The sequence below is a fragment of the Vidua macroura genome, chromosome 24, assembly GCF_024509145.1.
Source record: "Vidua macroura isolate BioBank_ID:100142 chromosome 24, ASM2450914v1, whole genome shotgun sequence".
Classification (NCBI taxonomy): domain Eukaryota; kingdom Metazoa; phylum Chordata; class Aves; order Passeriformes; family Viduidae; genus Vidua; species Vidua macroura.
Window position 1 is genome coordinate 1882908 of NC_071594.1, and position 20050 is coordinate 1902957.

Sequence of the window (20050 nt, forward strand, 5' to 3'; positions counted from 1 at the left end):
GCTCTGACCCTGGAGGCAGGTTGGGATTGTCAGAAAGGGCAGGACTTCTGGAATAAACAAGCCAGACACCCTATAGCATCCACCCTTCCTGGGGTGGTCCCCACCCACTTCACCCTACTGCCCCTCTCCAGCCCCCAGCAGCCAGAGGCAGCAAGTCTGGGATCTGCTGCTGTGCCTAGGTGGCTGCTCCATGCCACCTAGGTGGGGGCTAGGTGGGGGCTCAGCCAAGTGTGCAGAAGCCCATCTGTCAGCACCACAGTGGGGCAGCAGCTGCCTGGGTGCCCCAAGGGCATAGCTGGTTCCACAGCACTGGGCTGTACCCATGTCGATCTGTCACAGGCAGGCATGGAGCACCTTCCAGCAGGACAAGCATAGCACCTTTCAGGTCAGCAGCTGAGTAGGTCAGTGAAGCCTCGCAGCCTCCCAGGGCCTGTGAGGGGCTGGGGGAGACAATACTGGAACAGGATGCTCAGAGAAGCTGTGGCTGGCCCAACACTGAAATGTTCAAGGTCAGGTTGGATGGGGCTTGGAGCAACCTGACCTAGTGAAAGGTGCCCCTGGCCACGGCATGGAGGGGCACAAGATGATTTTAAGGTCCCTTCCAACTCACACTATGCCATGATCCTGTGACTGTGGCATAGGATCCCATGAGCTGTGGCATAGGAGTGCGGAGCAGAGCTGGGAGCTGCAGCCAGCCCCAGTCCCTGCAAGAGATGCCTGTTTATTTACACTGGGGCCACAGAGGTGCAAGCAAAGCCCAGCAAACAGCAGAGCCTCAACAGCAGTGGCAGAGCAAAAGCAACAGTCACCACCATCCCTGTCAGATGTCCAAAGCTCAAGAAGGAGCAACAAAGGCAGCTCCAGAACCATAAAACCTGCACTGTGTGTCCTGCTCTTTCCATAGGGGAGGAGTTCATCAGAGACTGGCCGAAGCCAGGATGGACACAGCCCCCTGTGCCCCCACAGCAGCCTCTGGGACAGAGCCAGCAGGTGCTGCTGCCCAGGAAAGGATTTCAATAGGATCATGCACTCAGGATGTGCTGCTGAGCTCCTCAGCTCCAAGCCATGTCTCACCACCAGCCCTATGACCAGGGCGAGTTCCCACTGGGATGGAAATCCTCACCCCAGAGCCTGCAGCAAAGCCCCTCTCCCAGCCTGACCTCACCTGGCAGCAGGCACTGCCAGGAGTGAGGCCAGGCTTTGTAGGACTGTGTCCTATGGCAACACAGCTGGGGCCACATGTGGTGCTGGGTGTCTCAGTCTGGCTTTTGGGGCCAGGCAGGGAAACCCCAAACTCTCTCAGCCACACATGTGACATCCCCATTGCCCCAGGCATCCAGAGAGCCACTGAGAAAGGAGCACAGGGTCAGATGTTAGGCCAAGGCAGGAGGTGACTCCAAATCCTCCTCCTCCAAACCCTGTGCCAAGAAAAGACAACATGGAAGGTCACATCCCAAAATCACTAAAACCATGGCATGAGGCTGGGGACCCAGCTGCACACTGCGAGGGTGTCTCTGACTCTCTTATGGGGCACACAGCTGGTGCACTGAGGGATCCTCCAAACTGGTACATGTTTGCCACAGGCAGCACAGCAAGGAAAGCCTCAACCACAGCACCACTGGCCCCTCAGCAAGTACAAACTCCTGGAGCATGGACGAGCCCTGGCACCTCGACTGCCCCCCTGAACCCTCCAACAGGGGGTAGCCATGTCAGACTGCCACTCCAGGGCAAAACTGACGCCCTGCTTTGTGCTCCATCTTATCCATCTTATCCAGAGCCATTCCCAGCTCCTGCAGACGGTCCCGCATCGAACCCATCCGCCAGCAGCCCCGCGGCAGCTCCCAGGAACGGGGATGCTCAAGGGCAGCGTGTCCCTCCTGCCGCGCTCCGCGGCGCCGGCGGGCGGCCGGGACCCGCTGCGGGCGGGATGGTCCGGCACGGGCTCGGGGACGAGCACCCCGGCCCCAGCCCCGGCGCGGGGAGGCGGCTGCACCGGTGGGGAGCGGAGGATGGACTGGAACCACGGCGCGGTGCGCGGGGATGCTCCGCCCCGCCCCGGCCGCACCCCGACTCGGAGCCCCGCGCCCGGCAGCCCCGGGGTCAGACCCGACGTCCGGAGGCACCAGAGCCTCGGGAGCCTCGCGGAGGATAGGCCCGGCCGTACTGCAGGTGCGGGACGCGGGCCGGGGCGGAGATGGGGGTGCCGGGGCGAGGATGGGGAGGCCCGTGGGAGCCGTCCCGACGCCCCGATGCCGCGGTGCCGGGCGCGGCCGCGCTGCCCCGACCCCCCTTTTCCCCCCCGCAGCGCGGCCGAGACAAAAGCACCGCCCGCGGAGCGGCCCCGGGGCGCGGGGCTTTGTCTGCCGGGGCCGAGCTCCGGCCGCGCCCCCGCCCGCTGCGGTGCCCGTTCCCTGCCCGTGCCGTACCTGCTGGCGAGGCGCGGGGCGCGGCGCGGCCTCCCCGTCCGCAGCATCGTGCTGCCCGCGGCGCGGCGCGGCCCCGCCGGGCGGGCGAGAGGGGCGGGGGGCGGCGGGACCGCCCCGCTGCCCGCGCCTTAAAGCGACAGCGGCACAGGACCCCCTCCGCCGTCCATCGGCCCCTCCCCGGGGTCCCGGCTCCAAGCCTCCCCCGCCTCAGCTCCGCGGCCACGTCTCTGCATTCTGCAGCCCAAGGCCCCGACCCCTGTCCCTGGTGTCCGCCAGCGTCCCCCCAGAAACCCGCAGAGCCCCCAAACCACGAGTCACATCTCCAAACACAGCACCAGTGACCCCCAGACCAGCCCACAGTGTGATACCAGAGGCCATTCCTCAGCACTGGGCCTGGACCCAGTGCCCCCCAAACCGCCCTGTTCTCTGTCCCCAAAGGAACCACCTCCTCGATGTGGGTCCCGCTGCGGGGTGCTGGGACAGCTGCTCCTAGCAACCTCGGCACTCATCCCCAGAAAGGACACCCATGCCTGCCCCGCTCTGCCTTTCATTGACCAAAACCCCTAATTTTGTCCCTTTTTTCTCTCTCTCTCTCGCATCACAGCAAGAGCCATGCTGCAGGGTAGGGTCCTCACTGGGATGGTAACACCAGGGACAATTTCGCCAGCCCCGCCACATAGGGCAGAGAGAGTTAACTGCAGCCTTGGCAAGATAGATCAGACCCTGCAGGCTGGGAAATAAGTAATTCCTTCCTTGAAGCAACGGCAACGCCTCTTGGCTCCTTCCCCACTGCCCCATCACTCACAACACAGGGCTTGCCCCAGCATGGCATGGTACGGCACAGCATGGCATGGCAGGACAGGGGTACCTGCCCATCCCTGTCCCCACTGATCAGCTCGTGCCCACACCCACCAAGCCCTGGCAGGAGCTCATGGCCAGGGGCTGGTGGTGCAGCCAGCCCTGCGGTGTGGTTACGGCCCCACGGCCGCGTGCGCCAACGGGTGCGGCGGCACAGCCCGTCCAGCACTGCATCCCTCCGGTCCCTCCGGCCTGGCACGATGCCACATGCTGTCTGTCCCTCCTCTTCTCCTGGCTGCCTGCCTCAGCCCCGCCACGGCCGGCTCAGGGAATGCTCGGAGCAGCTTCCGCTGGGTGCAAATCTGGGCATCCCGGGTGGCAGGGGAGCCAGCCTGGCACAGCCCAGCACTGCAGCCTCTCAGAAAGGCAGCTCTGACCCCACCAGAGCCACGGGCCTGCTGTGAGATGACGGCAGAGAACGACTACTGGTCACAGCAGACCCTTGGGCACCAGCACAGGCACTGAGCCCCATACAGAGGAGTACCCCCAGCACATTTCTCAGCAGAGGCTGCTGTTGGAGCTGGACAATTTTGACCTCTCCTTGCTTCACCTGTCTCACACTAGCACGGACACCTGCCCATGTGGCATCCAGACCCATTGGCACCAGCCAGGGCTCCAGACACTCGTGTCCCTGCCAGGCTGGTCCAGCCAGATCCTCACTGCCATCCTAAAGCCCACCCTGGATGGAAGCAAGTCTTGGTCTGCCCTGGCCCCTTCCTCCTATCGCAGGAGAGGAAATGCAGGGGGTGCACTGAGGGGGTCTCACACCCCACATCAGCAGATCGCTGGCATTGAGGGGGCTCTGTGGCACTGGTGCTCACAGCCCCAGCCTCATGCTGTGACTTGAGATAGGAGCAGTGAGGAGAGCACAGGCACAGCCGGGGCTCTTCACACCCTCCCCCTCTCCTCCACTTAATGGGGCAGAAAAAACAATTAGCTTCATAAATCCTGTTGAGGGGGTTGGGAGCTCCCCGTGGATGTGGGCAGGGCGGGGTTCTGCATCCCCCTCACATCCACATTAGGAATCAGAATGTAACAACACTCCCTGACTTCCCTGATCCCCACAGCCCTGTAAACCCCTCTGTACCCTCCAGGATGCCCCCCAAACCACCGGATAACCCCTCAGAGAACTCCAGTCCCTACAGAGAGTCAGGCTACCTTGACCCTAGGTGTCTCCTGCTTGGATTTTGGGTACTGTGACCTGGCACCTTTCTCTGAAGCTGCACTCAAAGGAACAGGGGTCTGCAGAGATTTGATGGGGAAACTGAGGTAGAGAAGGGGGATCTGACTTGCCTGAGCTCACCAGCGGAAGAGTACCAACATTACATCCCGCAGTTGATTCAGGACCCCATTCTCCAGGTAGCACTGCCTCTGGTCTCTGGCCCCCCAGAACCCTGAGGGGTGCAGAGGACTCCGCCACAGGACCCTTGAGGGTGTGTGTCCCTGCAAGGGGGGACCCGTGGCCAGGCTGTGCCTCCACCCCAGCCCTGCGCCATCAACCGCAGTAACAGGGGTCTGATTTCCCCGCGGCAGCAAGGCCAAGGCCGTGGGGGGTCAGCCAGCACTCACTGCCTGCTGCACTGACAGCAGCCATGGACCCCAACCACACTTCTGACTGAGAGCTCACCTCTGGTCACCCCTCTACCCCCCTCCAAGTGGTGGAAACCCTGGAGGAAATGTGTCCTGGTGCGGGGATCTCCGCTGGCAGTTTTGGTGACATATGGAGCCTCACCGAGCCACGGCGGCACACGGGGCTGCAGAGGCCACGTGCGATGCTCAGAGAGTCCCAGGGCAGTGCCGGGGTGGGGAGCAGTGTGACTCATCTTGGTTGTGAAATTCCTATTTTTCCTGTTGTCTGGACGAGCCGGTGACCTTGGATACCTCAGTCCAGAGTGGCCAGGCTCCTCCACAGGCGGCAGGGTGGCACATGTTAAAGCCAGGTCTTGAGGTCCCCAGGTGCCATGCAGAGAGGCAGGTAGGTTTGGGTCAGATTCTCCCCAGCAGCTTTCCCCAGGGCACATGGGTATGTGAGGTCCAACCCTGCGCTCTGCTCTGCCCTGTGTCCGTATCCAGCCTCATCAACAAGCCGCAGGGGCCAGCAGCTTCCCGCATCTGGGGCGTGCACTGACCCCCGGGTGCCCTGTACCCCCAAGCCTCACAACCCCAGGATTCCCTTCCCAAAATATACCTCATGCAGCCGCTGTCACATCTCCAGGGGCCAGGGATCAACACTGGGTGCCTCAATCCAAACCCCAAAGGACGGAATTGCTAGAAAGCAGCGCGCAGGAAGGCGCTTCAGTGGTGCTGATGCCCAGCGGGGTCCTGGGGCCCCTTTCCGGGAGCGTCCCCTGTACCCAGCTGGCGAGAGGAACTCGCCAAGCCCAGCACGCAGCGCAGCCCAGCAAATATTTATACAACATTGCTCCCTGGCCAGCCAGGGTCCCACACACACGCCAGGCCACGTGCAGGGCCGCAGCCGTGCCCCACGGGATGTCCCTGATGAGGAATGACTTCATGGGCTCACTGTGACAGGACATGGGGTCATCCTGCACTAGCCAAAGTGAGCAAGGGGCGTTCAAGGGAAGGGAGCAGGCTCCAGCACCAGTCCTGCTTGGAGCAGGAGGAGGGTGGCTGCTCCCCTGCTGCTCCTGGGGAGCTGAGCCAAACATCTGCTCCCGCCTACGGGCTGCGCCGAGCCCGAGGAGCTGCGAGGAAGCCGGAGCCAGGCCAGCCAGAGCGCAGCGGGTGTCAGCTCCAGAGCATCCCTCCCGGGAGGATGCTGCTGGCAGCCCCCAGCCCTGCAGGAGGGGACCACAGGCTCTGCAGTGCTTGGCTGCCAGCAGCACCATCACAGTGACCTGGGACGGTGCCTGGGGTGTGCTGTGGGCTAGACACATGTGCCCTGCGCTCCTAATTCCAAAAGCTGCTGCCTCAGCTCCATTTCATGCCCACGAGCAGAGTCAGGGCAGTACCCAGCTCATGAGGGTGCAGATGGTGCCACTGCTGTAGTGGGATGCAATGCTGCCTCCCTTTCTACCTCTAACAAATGAGATTCAAAAGGACACCCTGAAATCACAGCAGTCCCAGGGTCACACAGACATACCCCCGGTACTCTGGAAGCCCCAAGGGACATGCAGAGCCCTGAGGACAGGCTCCAGAGCTATGCCCCCACACCACAGCCCAGCAGCACACACAAACCATCATCACTGCTCCTGCAGCCACCACAGCACAAGGTGCTGACTCAGCAGCCAGCCCCGCTAGTTCTCTCTGCACCCCAGGAGCTCCTGACTGCAGCAAAGCCTTGCAGCATCCCACTGTGACCCAGCTGGCCCTAGGAACACCCAGGGACGGTGCTGAGCCACTGCTCAGGACACACCACATCAGGTCAGGTTCTGGGCACACAAGGCACAGCGGGAGGCACACCAACACATGGCCACACTGTGGTGGCACTGCTCAGACATGTGGGACATGGCCAGAACAAAACCAGGCCAAACCTGGCTTGCACATCCTGCTCCATGCTCCTCACCACTGCCTGGTTCATGTGCAGGTCTGCACACAAAGGCACCCACGCTGTGGCTGTGGCTATGCAGACAGAGATGTCCCTGGGGAAGCTCCCAGTGCAGTGACCTTGGTGGGGTGACCTCCTATGTTCAGGAAACAACCCCAGCCTGGATGGGTGGGAAAGCATCACAGGTGGCACCGCACCCTCTCTGGAACTGGCCTCAGGGCAGGGAACAGCAAGTGGCCACTGAATAGTGGTGGGTGGGAACCAGAGTTGACCAAGGAATGGAGTGAATATGTTTTAGTGTTGGAGAAACAGCCCAAGACTGGGTGCTATCCCTGCCCATGCCCTGCCTAGGCCCCAAGGACAGGCAGGACAGGGCAGGAGAGCAGCAGCATCCCTTCCATCCCTTCAGTCACCCCAGACACATCCTAGTGGGTGCTCCCTGTGCCAGGTCCCTGCCCTGATACAGTGCACAAGTAGGACATAGTGACGTTGGGAAAAAAGGTATTTGCTGCCAAACGGGGCCAAAGCAAGAGCTTTCCAGACCCTGAAACCAGCAGCAGGTAGAGAGGAATGGCAAGTGTCATGCCAATGGATGCAAGCACAGCTGGGCAAGGAGCCAGGATGCCGGTACATTTGGCTAACACAGGAATGCTGCTGGGGTCTTGCTAACACAGGAATGCTGCTCGGGTCTCGGGTGTCCCCAGACAATCCCTGCTCAGACCTGACCATCCCACTCCCTCTCTGAGCTGGGCCTCAAGTCCCCCACAGCCTCCTTGGCTGGGCTCACCCCAACCTCCACCCAGCTGAATCCACCCCAAAAGCTTGCGGGCCGTCCCCTTGCCCCAGCCGTGTCTCACCTACCTCAGCCCTCGCTCCTGCCAGTCTGCTTCCCTGCTGAACCAGGGGGATGCCGGGGTGCATCCCACAGCCCCACACGTCTCCAACAAGGACAGGGACGTGTCACCACGTCCTCTGAGCCGTCTCTGACCTACTGCCCTACAAGCTGGGGTGTGCGCCGGCGCGGTGCAGGGGACGCTGCCCCGCGGCCAGGGCTGGGGGCTGCTGGCCCCATCTGCAGCATGCGGCTCCTGCCCGGTGCATTAGCAGCACCGGGAGATGGGGCCTGGGGCGGTGGTGGCTTTCTAGGTCAGAGCCAGCGAGGAGGCTGGGTGAGGGGCTGTGCTGGGGCGAGGGGCTGTGCTGGATGATGGGAGGCTGGATGAGGGGCTGCACTGGGTGAAGGGATGTGCTGGCTGAGCAGGGTCTGGATGAGGGGCTGTGCTGCATGAGTGCTCCTGGCCAGCTCCTTGTCTCACGTGGCTCTCGGTAGGAGGGAATGCCCCTGCTCCACTTCCCGGGCTCTGCACCCAGAGTATGCAGGCTCCTGGACAGGGCACCTCAGTGTACCCCAGTACCCAGCCAAAGGCATGCTCTGGGACAGAGACCCTGCCATGCTGCCTACTCTGGGAGACCCCCCGAGTCCTGCTGTGGGGACATGGGGGATGAAGCCGTGAGGCTGTGTAGGTCACTACACAGCTCTGTGCCTGCAATGACCCTGGTGAAATGGCTGATCCCCAGCATATGCCCCTGTGGATAAGGGGGTGCTGTGATGCCCTGCCTCACTGCTGCACTCCTCCTTGGGGAGGGTACCCAGCACAGAGCACCCAGTCTGTCTCTGGCATGGCAGAGAACTCCAGGCACATCCAGGACTCTGCACAGGGACTGTGGCACCTGCCCATGGCCCAGCTCACCGCAGCACCGACAGCCTCACCCACGCCAGGGGATTGTGGTGCTGCCAGGGCCTCGCAGAGGCTCAGCCATGCAGGGATCCATCCCCAAAGCTTGTACCTTCCTGAAGGAGAAGAAAATCCTGCCCAAAGCAGTGCAGGGCTGAGCTGTCCTGGGTCTCTGACCCTGCCCACACTCCCCCTGCTCAGTGACTGATGAATACAAAGTGTTGCTCCAGTCACCCCTCCCAGCACTGCCTCTGAAGCCAAGGGCACCCCAAGGTTATCCACCTGCATGAGCAGCACCAAGATGAGACAAGGAGGGAGATGGGGAGCAGTGTACCCTTCATCCCCACAGCCAGCCCTGCTGCAACCTCAGCCATCCAGGGCAGTCCGAATCTACCCCACTGCCAATCACACCTCGCAGTCCAGTGGCCAGTGGCAGAACATGATGACATGGGACCTCTGGCTGCCAAGCAATAGATTTAGATCTACAGGAGGGTCCATGTTGAACCAGCACAAGGCTCCCTCATTCACAAGCACAGGGCAGCCCCCAAGGTCACATGCCCATGAGGAGGATGGGTCTGACACCCACGATGGCACAGACACTCTCAGCACACAGCTGGAGCATGGCAGGGCCAGAAGGCAGCAGATAGCCAATGGTGTGTCCCCCGCAACTGCAACAGTGCCTACAGGCCATATGTGGGGAGCACTGGCCCCAGGATGGGTGTGAAGCCATAGGCTGTGCTCTATCCTGCACCAAACAGATGTGACTACAGCCACCCTAGGAGGGCCAAAGAAGCACTGTCAGGAGGCCAAATACCTCATCAGGCTCTGGGACAGCTCAAAAGCCCAAGTTATTTATTTTCTGCTGTGCTGAAACAGGAAACCTCCAACATGCTCAAACCCTGGACCCTTGCCAGAGTCAGGGGCACCTCAACAGTGCAGCAGGAGCTGGACGCATCTGGCAAGAAAATGTGAGCCCTGGGAGTGCTGGGTTGTGCCCATCTGGCAGGAGATGCCCCTGGCCCCAAGGGTGGAGGGATGGAGGCTGATGGGGGTCCCAGAAGGAGGGACTCTGCTCAGCAGCATACCCTGCTCCATGTGGAGTCATCCATCAGCAATGACAACTCGGTGCCCAGTTCTCACTGGGGTGCTGAGATCTAACCCAGCCTGTCCCACCACGGACCACCAGGAGTCCCACAGGACGTCCCCACAGTGCCTGGGTCACTGGAAGCCACTCAGACTGACTGGTGTAAACTGAAGAGCATTTCTGAAAGCAGCAGCATTCACCCCAGCAGGACTGTGGCTCAGGGCTTCTGCAGCTACAGACCATACACTTTTCTCAGCTCCTTGATCCAGGAACACTCATATCAAGCTGGACACTTCCCACATGCTGGGAGAGCAGCTCATTCTGGCTCAGAAGCCCATCAGCCCCAAGAAGACCCAGCTGGCCGAGCACCACCAGCACTGCTAGCAGGGAAGCATCTCCTGGGATGTGGGGACATGATCCAATCCTAACCAGACTGGCTGTAACCTATGTACCACTCCATCCACCCCCACTGTGCCAGGTGTTCCTGCACCGCCAGCCAAACAGGAGCGGGTGAAACCTCCTGCAGAGCCCCAGTCCGGGCACGACTCCCCGCACGGGCACGTACCCCGTGGTGATGTCATCATCCTCCGTCAGCGTCTTCCCCATCAGGTCACTGTCACTCATGTACCCCGACTTCAGCTCCACATCGTCGCTGTCCAGCGCCTCGACCAGCTCCAGGCGGGAGATGTGGCTCAGCTTGCTGGGGCTGCGCATGGGCATGGTGTGTGAGTAGTGCGCTCGCTCCCCGTGCATGTACCAGCTCGGGGTGCCCTCGGAGCGGCAGGTGCCCCCAACCGATGGCGCGTCCCCGGCCTGCAGGCGAGGGCTGGACTGCCCGTAGCGCCAGGACAGAGGGGAGGAGCGGTTGGAGAGGCTGGAGACACTCCGTGGGTTGGCTTCATCACTGTCATAGCAGGTCATCTCGAGGGAGCTGTGAGGACAGGCAGTCAGGGAGTCAGGGCAGGGCACAGGGGGCAGTGGAGATCTGTGCCCTGTCTCACTCCCCTGGAACTGGGTCTGCAAGTGCTCAGATACCAAAATTGCCCATTTTGAGGCAGCCTCTCAAGGCCAGAGGCTCCCAAGACTGTGGTTGCAGGGACGCTGTCTGTCTGGACCCCCTCCATGTCAGCTGGCAAGGGACAGTCCCCTCCTTCCCTGCCTAGTGCCAGCCCAGTGTCCCATAGTCCAGGACCTGCTGGGACATGCACACCACAGTTTTTAGTGATGCCCATGTCTCCCCAGGGATGGTGGAATAGGACATGGGGTGTGATGGGGGCCCTGTGTCCAGTCAATCTACAAAGGCAACACTCTACCACAGCCCTGTCCATCTACCTTGGAGCAGAGCCGGGGGTGCCACCAGGACTGGTGGCAAACACACCTGGGAGAGGGGTCAGCACTATTCTGGAGACTGGCTCCAGCCCCAAAATCCAGCTGTGCTGAACTCATCTAATAGGGCACCTTTAGTGGAGAGCCTGGACATGTTCCCCTGTGTCTGGGCTGCTTCTGCTCAGCCACTTCTCCCCCAGCACTTCAACATCTGCACCTCAAGATCACACCAGACCCAGGACAGGACAAGCTGGGCTGGTGGCACCGATCCCAGGGAATGTGACTGTGGGCCATGCCAGGGAGTGGAGGCTGTGAGTGAAAGGATGCCGAGGGACAGACTTGGGACCAGTCCCTGCAGCAGCACCTCACACGGAACCCCTGTAGACTGAACCCCCAACATCTGGGCAGGAAAGATGACCGCAAGAGAGGGCTGCCCAGCCCCAGGGGCTGCCCACAAGCACAGCGCTCTGCAGCCAGCCCAGAGCCTGCAAGTGCTTCAGAAATGGGGAGTTCCGACACTCCCTGTGCCTCTCGGGGTGTATTTTGGGCAAACAGTGATTCTAAAACTAAATTTAGCCACGAGAAACTATTAATCTTGGAGCAGCTCCTTGGGAACCCACAGTCCTCAAATTGGCTCCAAACACTAGTGTCAGTAAATTATTCCCTAGCTTGGATTAAACGTTCCTGCAGGAGCACCCAAAGCCAAACCTGGGCTGCAGCATTGAATCTAAAACAGGGAACTACATAAAAAAAACGAGGAAGTTTGTTAAAGCGGAACTAAAAGGGGCAGCTAAAAGGGTTTTGTTTTTGTCGGCAGCACAAAGGCTGTTTGAGGATGTGCTCCCAGCAGCTCAGAGCAGATGCCAACCATGTCTCTGAGCAGGAGGAACAGAAGCTTCACCTCGAATCCTGGGTTCAGTTCTGGGCCCCTCATGACAAGAAAGACATTGAGGAGCTGGAACGTGTCCAGAGAAGGGCAACAGAGCTGGGGAAGGGTCTGGGGCATCAGGAGCAGCTGAAGGAGCTGGGGAGGGCTCAGCCTGGAGAAAAGGAGGCTCAGGAGGGACTTTGTGGCTCTGCACAACTGTCTGACAGGAGTGGGGAGCTGGGGAGGAGTCAGGCTCTGCTCTCAGGGAACAAGGGACAGGAGGAGAGGAAATGTGCCAGGGGAGATTTAGGTTGGATATTGGAAGAAAATTTCTTTCCTGAAAGGGTGGTCAGGCACTGGCACAGCTGCCCAGGGCAGTGGTGGAGTTACCATCCTTGGAAGTGTTTAAAAAACGTGTGGATGTGGCTCTTGGGAACATGGTGTGGTGGTGAACACAGCAGTGCTGGGGAAATGGTTGGACTTGATGATCTTAGAGACTTTCTCCAAGTGTCCTCCAAGTGTCCACTGAGTCTCCTCAGTGACTCTGATTCCATGATTCTCCAAGCCCCAAGGATGTCCATGCAGCCCTGCTGCCAGGAGTATGGTGACATCTTTCAGGAATAACATTATGCCCTAACAAGGCAACAGCAAGGACTGAGCCCTCAGCCACTGGACGGAAGAACACAGTGAGGGTAACAAGAGAAATTTGAGGAATAGTTTGTGGAATGAATAAAGAGAGAGCCCAAAGCAGCTACAGGACACCAGTGATGCAGGCACATCCAGAGGACTTGCAGATGACATCTGTATTGGACAGGCTTGTAGGAAGTGTTCCCAAGAGCAGAATGAGTGGGTACGTGTGTAATTACAACGTACCAGGGAAGAGCTGACACAGCTTTGGGAAAGGAAAATCTGGCTCACAGCCGCAGAGGAGCTCCTGGAGGGATGCAGGGAACTGCCGAGGCTGCTGTGGGCTACTGCAATAAAAAAAGCTTCCAAATAAATTCAGCTGTCATGGGATAAGAGGGAAGATCTTCAGATGTTTAAGTCACACTGAAAGGGACAGAGTGCAGGGGTAGGGATCCCTGGGCTATCCATAGCCATTTTACTCCATGGCAGGAATGCAGCTGAGGCATCCACCATGTGATGTACTCACAGCTCATCAAGGAAAGGAAGTGATAGTGAAGAGTCAAATCCCACCAGCAATGCTAATTTAATCACCCTTAATGTCCTCGCCCTATTTTCGTAAGACCTGAGCTGAGAAGGATTTCTGAAGGAGCTGAGCACTGGGGTGAGGAGGGGGGTGGAGTTTGACACTTTTTGCTTGATGAAAGCGAAATTAACACAACGCAGCCCTGGCTCAGCATGAGCAGTGCTGGGCTCTGACCCAGCTCCTGCACCGAGCAAAGGGATGGCAGAGCTGTAATGGATCATTTCAGGAAATGGCCAGCTCAGAAAATATTGTTGTGACCCCATGCAAATCCCACTGCCACAGCTCTCTGCTGCTCCTGGCTTGGAAAACATTCAGGAAGCACAGCAAGGGCGAGCAAGGTCTAGAAATTTCAGATGATGAAGAGGGAGATCAAAGGGCTGCTTCATCCTGGACAAGGCTGGTTGAGGGGTGACACGGGAAGGTCTGTAATGGTGAATGGTGGGTGAAAGGTGGGAGGAGGAAGCTGCTCCTTTTTGTCCCTTCCAAGTCAAAAAATAGGATCGAGGGAGACCACGAGGTGGCAACACACTCCAGGAGAAGGATGTTCCCGCATCCCCACTTTCCCAACCGGCTGACACCCACACAACCTTGCAAATCCAGAGCGAAGCACAAACCATGCAAGATCTTAAGTGAATGACCCAGGGGGACACAGGCAGTCCCAGACGTGTGTCAGAGCCCCCTAAGCACAGACACTGTGCTCTAGTTGTCCACGCAGTGCTCACCCTGTCCCCATCCCCACCATTCCCTCGCTCCAGTCTGGCAGGGCACCTCAGGGTACCCCCAGCTCTGCTCCTGGGCTCCAGCTGAGAGTTCCTCCATTATCACCCTACACAGAGCAGAAAAACAAAGTCACAGATAGGGATGGAGCCTCTGGTGCAAACTAGGGTGGGTACAAGTGATATCTTCACCTCTGGTGATCCGTTCAGGGTCACCTGAACACTGGAAACAGACCTCACACCCTCTCTCTGCTCTGTCAGCTCTCCTCACTGCCACCACTCCCCAACCTTTGCTGTACCAGAGCACTTTTGGGGACAGCACTCTGCTGCAGCACCACACGACACCCCATGGATTTGAGGGCTTCTCTCCAAGCCTCCATGCACAGGGTCCCCAGGTCACAAAGGACTGCTGATTTCCTCCCACCCACATCCACATGGCCCTCACCAGGAGCAAAGCGGCTTCCCATCCGCCCCAGGAAGGAGACTGACTGTGGGGAAGGGATGGGGGGGTCTGGTGCTGGGGCCTCACCTGTGAGACACCTGAGAGCCCCTTAGGCTGGACATGGTCTCCTCCAGGTTCTGACGTAGGTCCAGTACATTCTGCACTGTCCTCTTCCTCTGGGACTCGGGATCTGTGGAGAGACAAGGTGAAGGCTTTAAAAGGGATAGATGGATGGATGGATGGATGGATGGATGGATGGATGGATGGATGGATGGAGCAAACCCTTGCCTGTGGCCATGACCAACAACCCTGGCTCTGCCCATCAGGGAGGGACAGGGCAAGTCTGGCACCAGGCTGGAGCTGCACCACCCTGAAATGCCACTACCAAGCATGCAGCTGGCATGGTTATGTCTAGTCCAGAAAGGATGAGCTGGCAGAGACCAAGTGGGGCCACAGGACCCACATAGGTGACAGGAGCAGCAGTCCTGGAAGAATGTCCCCAAACCTGCCCCTGCATTCCCCCAGGCCCCAGGGGTGCTCCAGCCTGGGAACATGGGTGCTGGAGCAGCATCACTTGGTGTGCAGCCAGTGGGACCGAGGGAGGTCGGGGGTTGGAGGACACTGAGCCCCACTCATGAAGGAGTGGCTGCTTCTGTGCAGGGCTGGAGCAGCTGGTGGGACTGAGCCCCCACAGGCACAGCCCAGAGCTGAGGATCCCCAAGCTCTGTCTGCCCTGGGACTTCTCCAGGTGTACACACATGGCATGGGTGTGTACACACACACAGAGCCATGCACCCCCCAAAATGTACTTGAGCACGTGCATCTACCCACATCACAACCCCTTGTGTATATGTGCAGATATATACAGGCATGTCCACATACACATATGTACACCTGCACACAGAAACGTGTGCACACTGCCCAGAGACACCTGCACGGAGGTGTAAGAACACAGACACCTGCACAGAGGAGGAGGTCACTCCTGGCATAGCCCCAGCAGTGCTGTGGGCGTGGGGCCACGGCTCCAGCCCCAAGTCCCTGTCTCGTTCACGTGCACCCCGGGCACTAACAGCCGTGCCACTGCGGCTTTGATCCCTGATTTCAGGCCTTTCAGCTGCAGCCTGCCACGGATCTGCAGTGACGGCAGGCGTGAGGGACATGGGATGTGGCTCCTCCTAATGTAACGTGGCAACCAGCGCTTCAGGATTTGCAACGGCACCGGCACCACGTGAACTGCAGGGACAGGGGGATGGGGGACACTGACAGCACACACCCCAGCTGCAGGGACATGAGGATGGGGGACACCGCCAGCACCACCCCAGCAGCTCCCCACAAAGGCACAGCCACATGCCAGTGCTCAAGCAGGGCTCCTTGTGTGTTCCTTGTCCCCATCACACTCTGGCCACACCTCAGGCAGCACCCATGGGTGCTGCTCCATCCCCAGGCTCCCCTTGCCCACCTGCCTGGGCAGGAGCACCTCAGACCAGTGAAGCGGCCCTGATTTACGCATGAGCCTGGAAGGGGGTGACAAGCAGGAACAACCCCGATGAGACGGGTTCAATCAAGCAGGTTAAAGTCAGTTGTAGATGAGGTAAAAGGGCTGGTGAGCCCACAGGGCACCCAATGTGACCAGCCACATCAGAGCATAAGGACACCCATCCCTGCATGTATCCAATCACTCCAGTCCAGCTCCCAGAACCTCAGGACACAGGCTCAGCAGGACACAAGTCATTATTAACTCATTATTAAATCTCCACTGTGGAAATTGGAGGATTTTATCAAAGGCAAAGAAGCTCCAAGTGCACGTTCCAATGGCACTGACCCACATCCCCAGCTTCAACCATTGCACCAGTGGAGGAGTTCATCAAAGGCACAGAAGCTCCAAGTTGTCCCCAGAGCCACAGGGTGGGGATGCACAGGCAGTACAGGAGAGGGATGGATCTGAGGTGGCTACACACATGGAACCAGGGTGCAGGAGAGGCTTGAGAGGCCCTCAGTGCTGAAGGGTGGCACCCACCTTGCTCTGCAGCCAGGGACAAGGGAACACCATGCCTGTCTGGTGGGGCAGCAGAAAGGATCATGTTGGCACCTCAAAGCTGCAAGGTCCTGCCCTCAAGTTGCCTGCAAAGATGGATTTTCAGGCTTGAAACGGCAGGGCAGGAACCTGTGGCCAGGTTCCTGGCTGTCACACTGCAGTGTGTAGGGCAGTGGGAGATTTGGGCTCCTTGAACCTCAGGGAACAGCAATACAAAACCACCAGTGTCCCCAAGTGGGTCTCCATGCAGGAAAGGACTTAGCACCTTCAGCTCCTTCACCCTGGCCCCATTCAGTGGGTGCTGTCACCCAGAGCCAGCTCCTGCAGCCAGAGAAGGTGGCACGCACACCCCAGCAGTGCCACGTCCCCGCGTGCTGGAGCAGGACAGAGTGGGACGGGATGAAGAGTCATCGTTGTCCCCTGGCGCCGGCAGTGGCTCCCATCCTGCCAGCTCGGCAGCGTGCTCCTCCTGGGCATGGCTCCATCCCAAAAGCCTGTCTGCCTCCCCCACGGCCACCCGCAGCCATTCCCCTGGGCACAGAGCCAGCGCCGGGCCTGGCGCTGCCTCCTCCCCGGGCGCCACTGCCAGCGGGGCTGCTCCAGCCATCCCAATCCAAGGAGCAGTGGGGCGAGCCTGCGCTGTGTCCCCAGCTGCCCTGACTGAGGGGCCGGCACAGGGGTGCCACCTCCCCTGCTCTGCTCTGCTGCTGGGGCACCAATGGCAATAAGCAGCATCCCAGGGCTCTGGGACAGGAGTTCCAGGGCAATGGCACTGACCCACATCCCCAGCTTCATCCATTGCCCCATTCATCACCCATGCCTGGATGACATCACCCCAGTTTTTGGGTGACAGTCCAGGTCACTCTGGACTCCAGGAAAAGCAGCAGCTCTCATCCTGGAAAGGGCCAAATTGGGACTGGAAGAGCTGCTCACTCACCTCTGGCATACATCCTGCTGCTAGCACTGAAGTGCTACCATCTGCCCCCACAGTGCTGTCCTGGTGGTGACACAGGGACTCCCGCAGTCTGTTCCCCAGGGGCAGCAAGGGGCCGTGGGCTGGCTTGGAGCTCACCGAGTCACTGCATGCCAGAGTTGAGTTGAAACCAGAGCCACTGGGAGAGGATGAAATGTGGGAACAGCAGGAGAGCGCTGGATTCCTCCTCACATCGATTTAGTAAGCTTGTGCAGACAGATGTTTCCAGCTGCTGGAGCACAGAGCAGCGGAGAAGGCTCAGCCCATGCCGTGGCGGGGTCAGTCAGACACCCGGCCTAGGCCAGGCTCAGTTTCCCAGCAGCTATGGCTGGGATGTGTTCCACAGCACTCCCCACTTCACTGGAGCTGCAGACTCAGGGACTGATGTCTCCCTGCCCCAGCCCCAGGCTGGCCTGCAGCCCCTCAGCAGATCCCACTGCTCTCGCAGGCTCTGACCATCCTGCTGTTACAGAGGGGAGCGCTGGCTCTGGCCCTTTGCCCCCCGTTCTGACCATCCACAGGGCAGCCATGAGAGGCAACCACTGTCCCCAGGCCCTCCACTGGGAGGTCACCAGAGCCCATTGCCCAAATCATTTGTCCTTGTGCCAGGCTGGCTCTCACTTGCCTATACCCTCTGCTGTGCTTGAGCAACTCTCACTCAAATGAGAGCTCTCACTCAACACTCCTTTCTCAACTGAGCCTTTTCAGTGCTCTCTTCAACATCAGCAAATTTGATACAGCTCCACTTGGCACTCGAGAAAACTGAAGCAGGAAGCCTCAGCCCATCCCTGACTACCCCCTCACCTGCTGCACTCCCTGGGCATGGCTTCCAGCGCTGACCACCACATTACACACACTCAGCAACCTGGCACTGCGGGCGCCTGGCCCCGACTCACGCAGTGCCCATCGCCCCCATCTCCTGCCTGGCCAAGCTGGGCAGCAGCAGGCACCATCACCACAAGAAGGAGCATCTGCAAGGTGGGATACAGGGCCAGAGGCAGCCAAGGAGGAAGAAGAGGAGGAGGGAGAAGGAGAGAGCTGTGCTGGAATAGCTGGCTTTGGAGCACTGTTTGCTGTGAGTCTGACTGTGACGGGCAGCACAGAACCATGGCTGGACAAGGCCAGGGAGCTTCAGGCTGTGTTCATGTCCAGCTCTCCCTGCCACCTCCCAGAGCAAGTGGCAGCAGTTCCTTTGTCCGTGTGTCGGGGTGCAGCCCCGACCCTGCAGCCGGGTGCTGCCGACGTGGCCAAGTACGTCAAGGAATGAGGAAATAATCAATTCCAAATGGCTCTGACAGCTCATTTCAAAGAAGCATGTGGCCACCAGCACCCGCTGGGTCGAGGCAGGGCTGCATCCGTGGGACACGTGTGCCCCATGTGCCTTAGCACAGAAACTCACGCATGCGTGTGTGTGTGTGTGTGTGTTTGCATCATTCATGTGGGTGCCACATGGCAGCAAAAGCCTGCAGAAAGATGCATGTGTGCATGAGTATCACTTATCACTTATGCCTGTGACCTTGCACATGTGCCCTGTGTCCATATGCAGGCAGTGGGACAGCAGGACATGACACCAACACTGGCACAAGGGTGCCAGGCTTGCATGGGTGCACTGTCTGCACTCAGCATGAGCATGGCACTCACACCTGTTTTCTTGCCCCCGTGACCCGACTGGTCTCATTTCAGAGGATCCAACTAGGAAAGGACTCCTGTTGGCCCAGTAAAGATTTCAACAGCAAGCAGGAATTCACCGAGAAAGGCTGCGTGGTGTTCCTGAATCATTCCGGTGGGCCCCTATTACACAGTAGCTGTAACGAATTTCCCCAGGCTGGAAAACATTTCTAACTGCTTGCTCAATTCCTTCCAGTGTATTGAAAAATCCACTAATAAACTCTGCAATAAAACCCATTCTCATGGGGCTGTGAGCCTCCTCCAGCCCTGCTGCACTCCCTGCCTCCATGAACCCTAGAGCAGACTCACACTGTTCCCTCCATCTGCCCCAGCCTCTGCTCCCAGTCCTGTTTATGAATGAATCTGCACAGGCAGTGTTTTGTTGGTATTTTTCTTGAAAATCTTCCACTCTGGCACTCGGGAGACCACCTGAGGGGAAATCCAGCAGCCCTGTGTGAACCTCACTGAGCCCCGTGGGTTCCACACTCACACCCTGCAGCCTGTGACTCCATCACCAGCATCTGGATGTGCCACCAGCAGAGTCTTCCTGAATGGAGTAAATGGCTTTATCTTGCATTTTTATGTCCAGCTCTGATTCCCATTCCTGGATGGCTGGGCAGGGGGATGGTCACAACCTGCAATCCTTCTGTTTGGGGCTTAACTGTCTTTTCCCCCCAACAGCTCCCAGACAGGCAGAATGAACAGTGGAGATGGCTAACAGGGCTCTGTGGGGTGACTGCCAAGTCTGCAGTGTCGGCCTTGTTTTCCAGCTCAAGCCCCATCCCTGCAATTCCTATGTGCTCCCACCAAGGATGTACCAGTAGCCCCAAATCAGCCCTCTCTCTCTGGAGATGTTCCAGGGCACCCAAGCTGGCAGAGAATGTCTTCCATACTTGCTCAGTGCCCTGGGAAAGCACCACACTCTTTCCTGCAAACCTGCTGCCCCACCCAGAAGGCAGCAGGTACATTAGCACTCGTGGTTTTATTACTTTCATTGGTGTGGGCAGAGAGCTGGCTGCCAGCCCTGCACCCTCTGCAGCAGTGTCAGGAGAGGGTCCTGCTCCCCGACGGGCAGGGACAGGGCCACGCAGCACCCTGGTAATGGGGTACCAGGGTACCTGGACAGCTGACTGGTGCTCTGCTGACCCCAGGCAGATGGATGGAGAAAGCCTGGCCACCATTCCCTGAAAGACAGCAGCA

The 20050-nt window shown here is 59.2% G+C and overlaps 1 protein-coding gene across 4 annotated transcripts in view; it reads right to left on the minus strand.

The window, feature by feature from the left end:
• The window catches only part of NAV1 (neuron navigator 1), a 62312-nt gene that overhangs the window by 15919 nt on the left and 26343 nt on the right, over positions 1-20050 (minus strand). For all 4 annotated transcript variants that reach the window (XM_053998433.1, XM_053998436.1, XM_053998435.1 and 1 more), the window contains 2 exons: positions 14262-14364; positions 10178-10543 (listed from right to left, as the gene is read on the minus strand). In XM_053998433.1, the coding sequence (XP_053854408.1) occupies positions 10178-10543; positions 14262-14364 (469 nt within the window). The remainder of the gene's footprint in view (positions 1-10177; positions 10544-14261; positions 14365-20050) is intronic.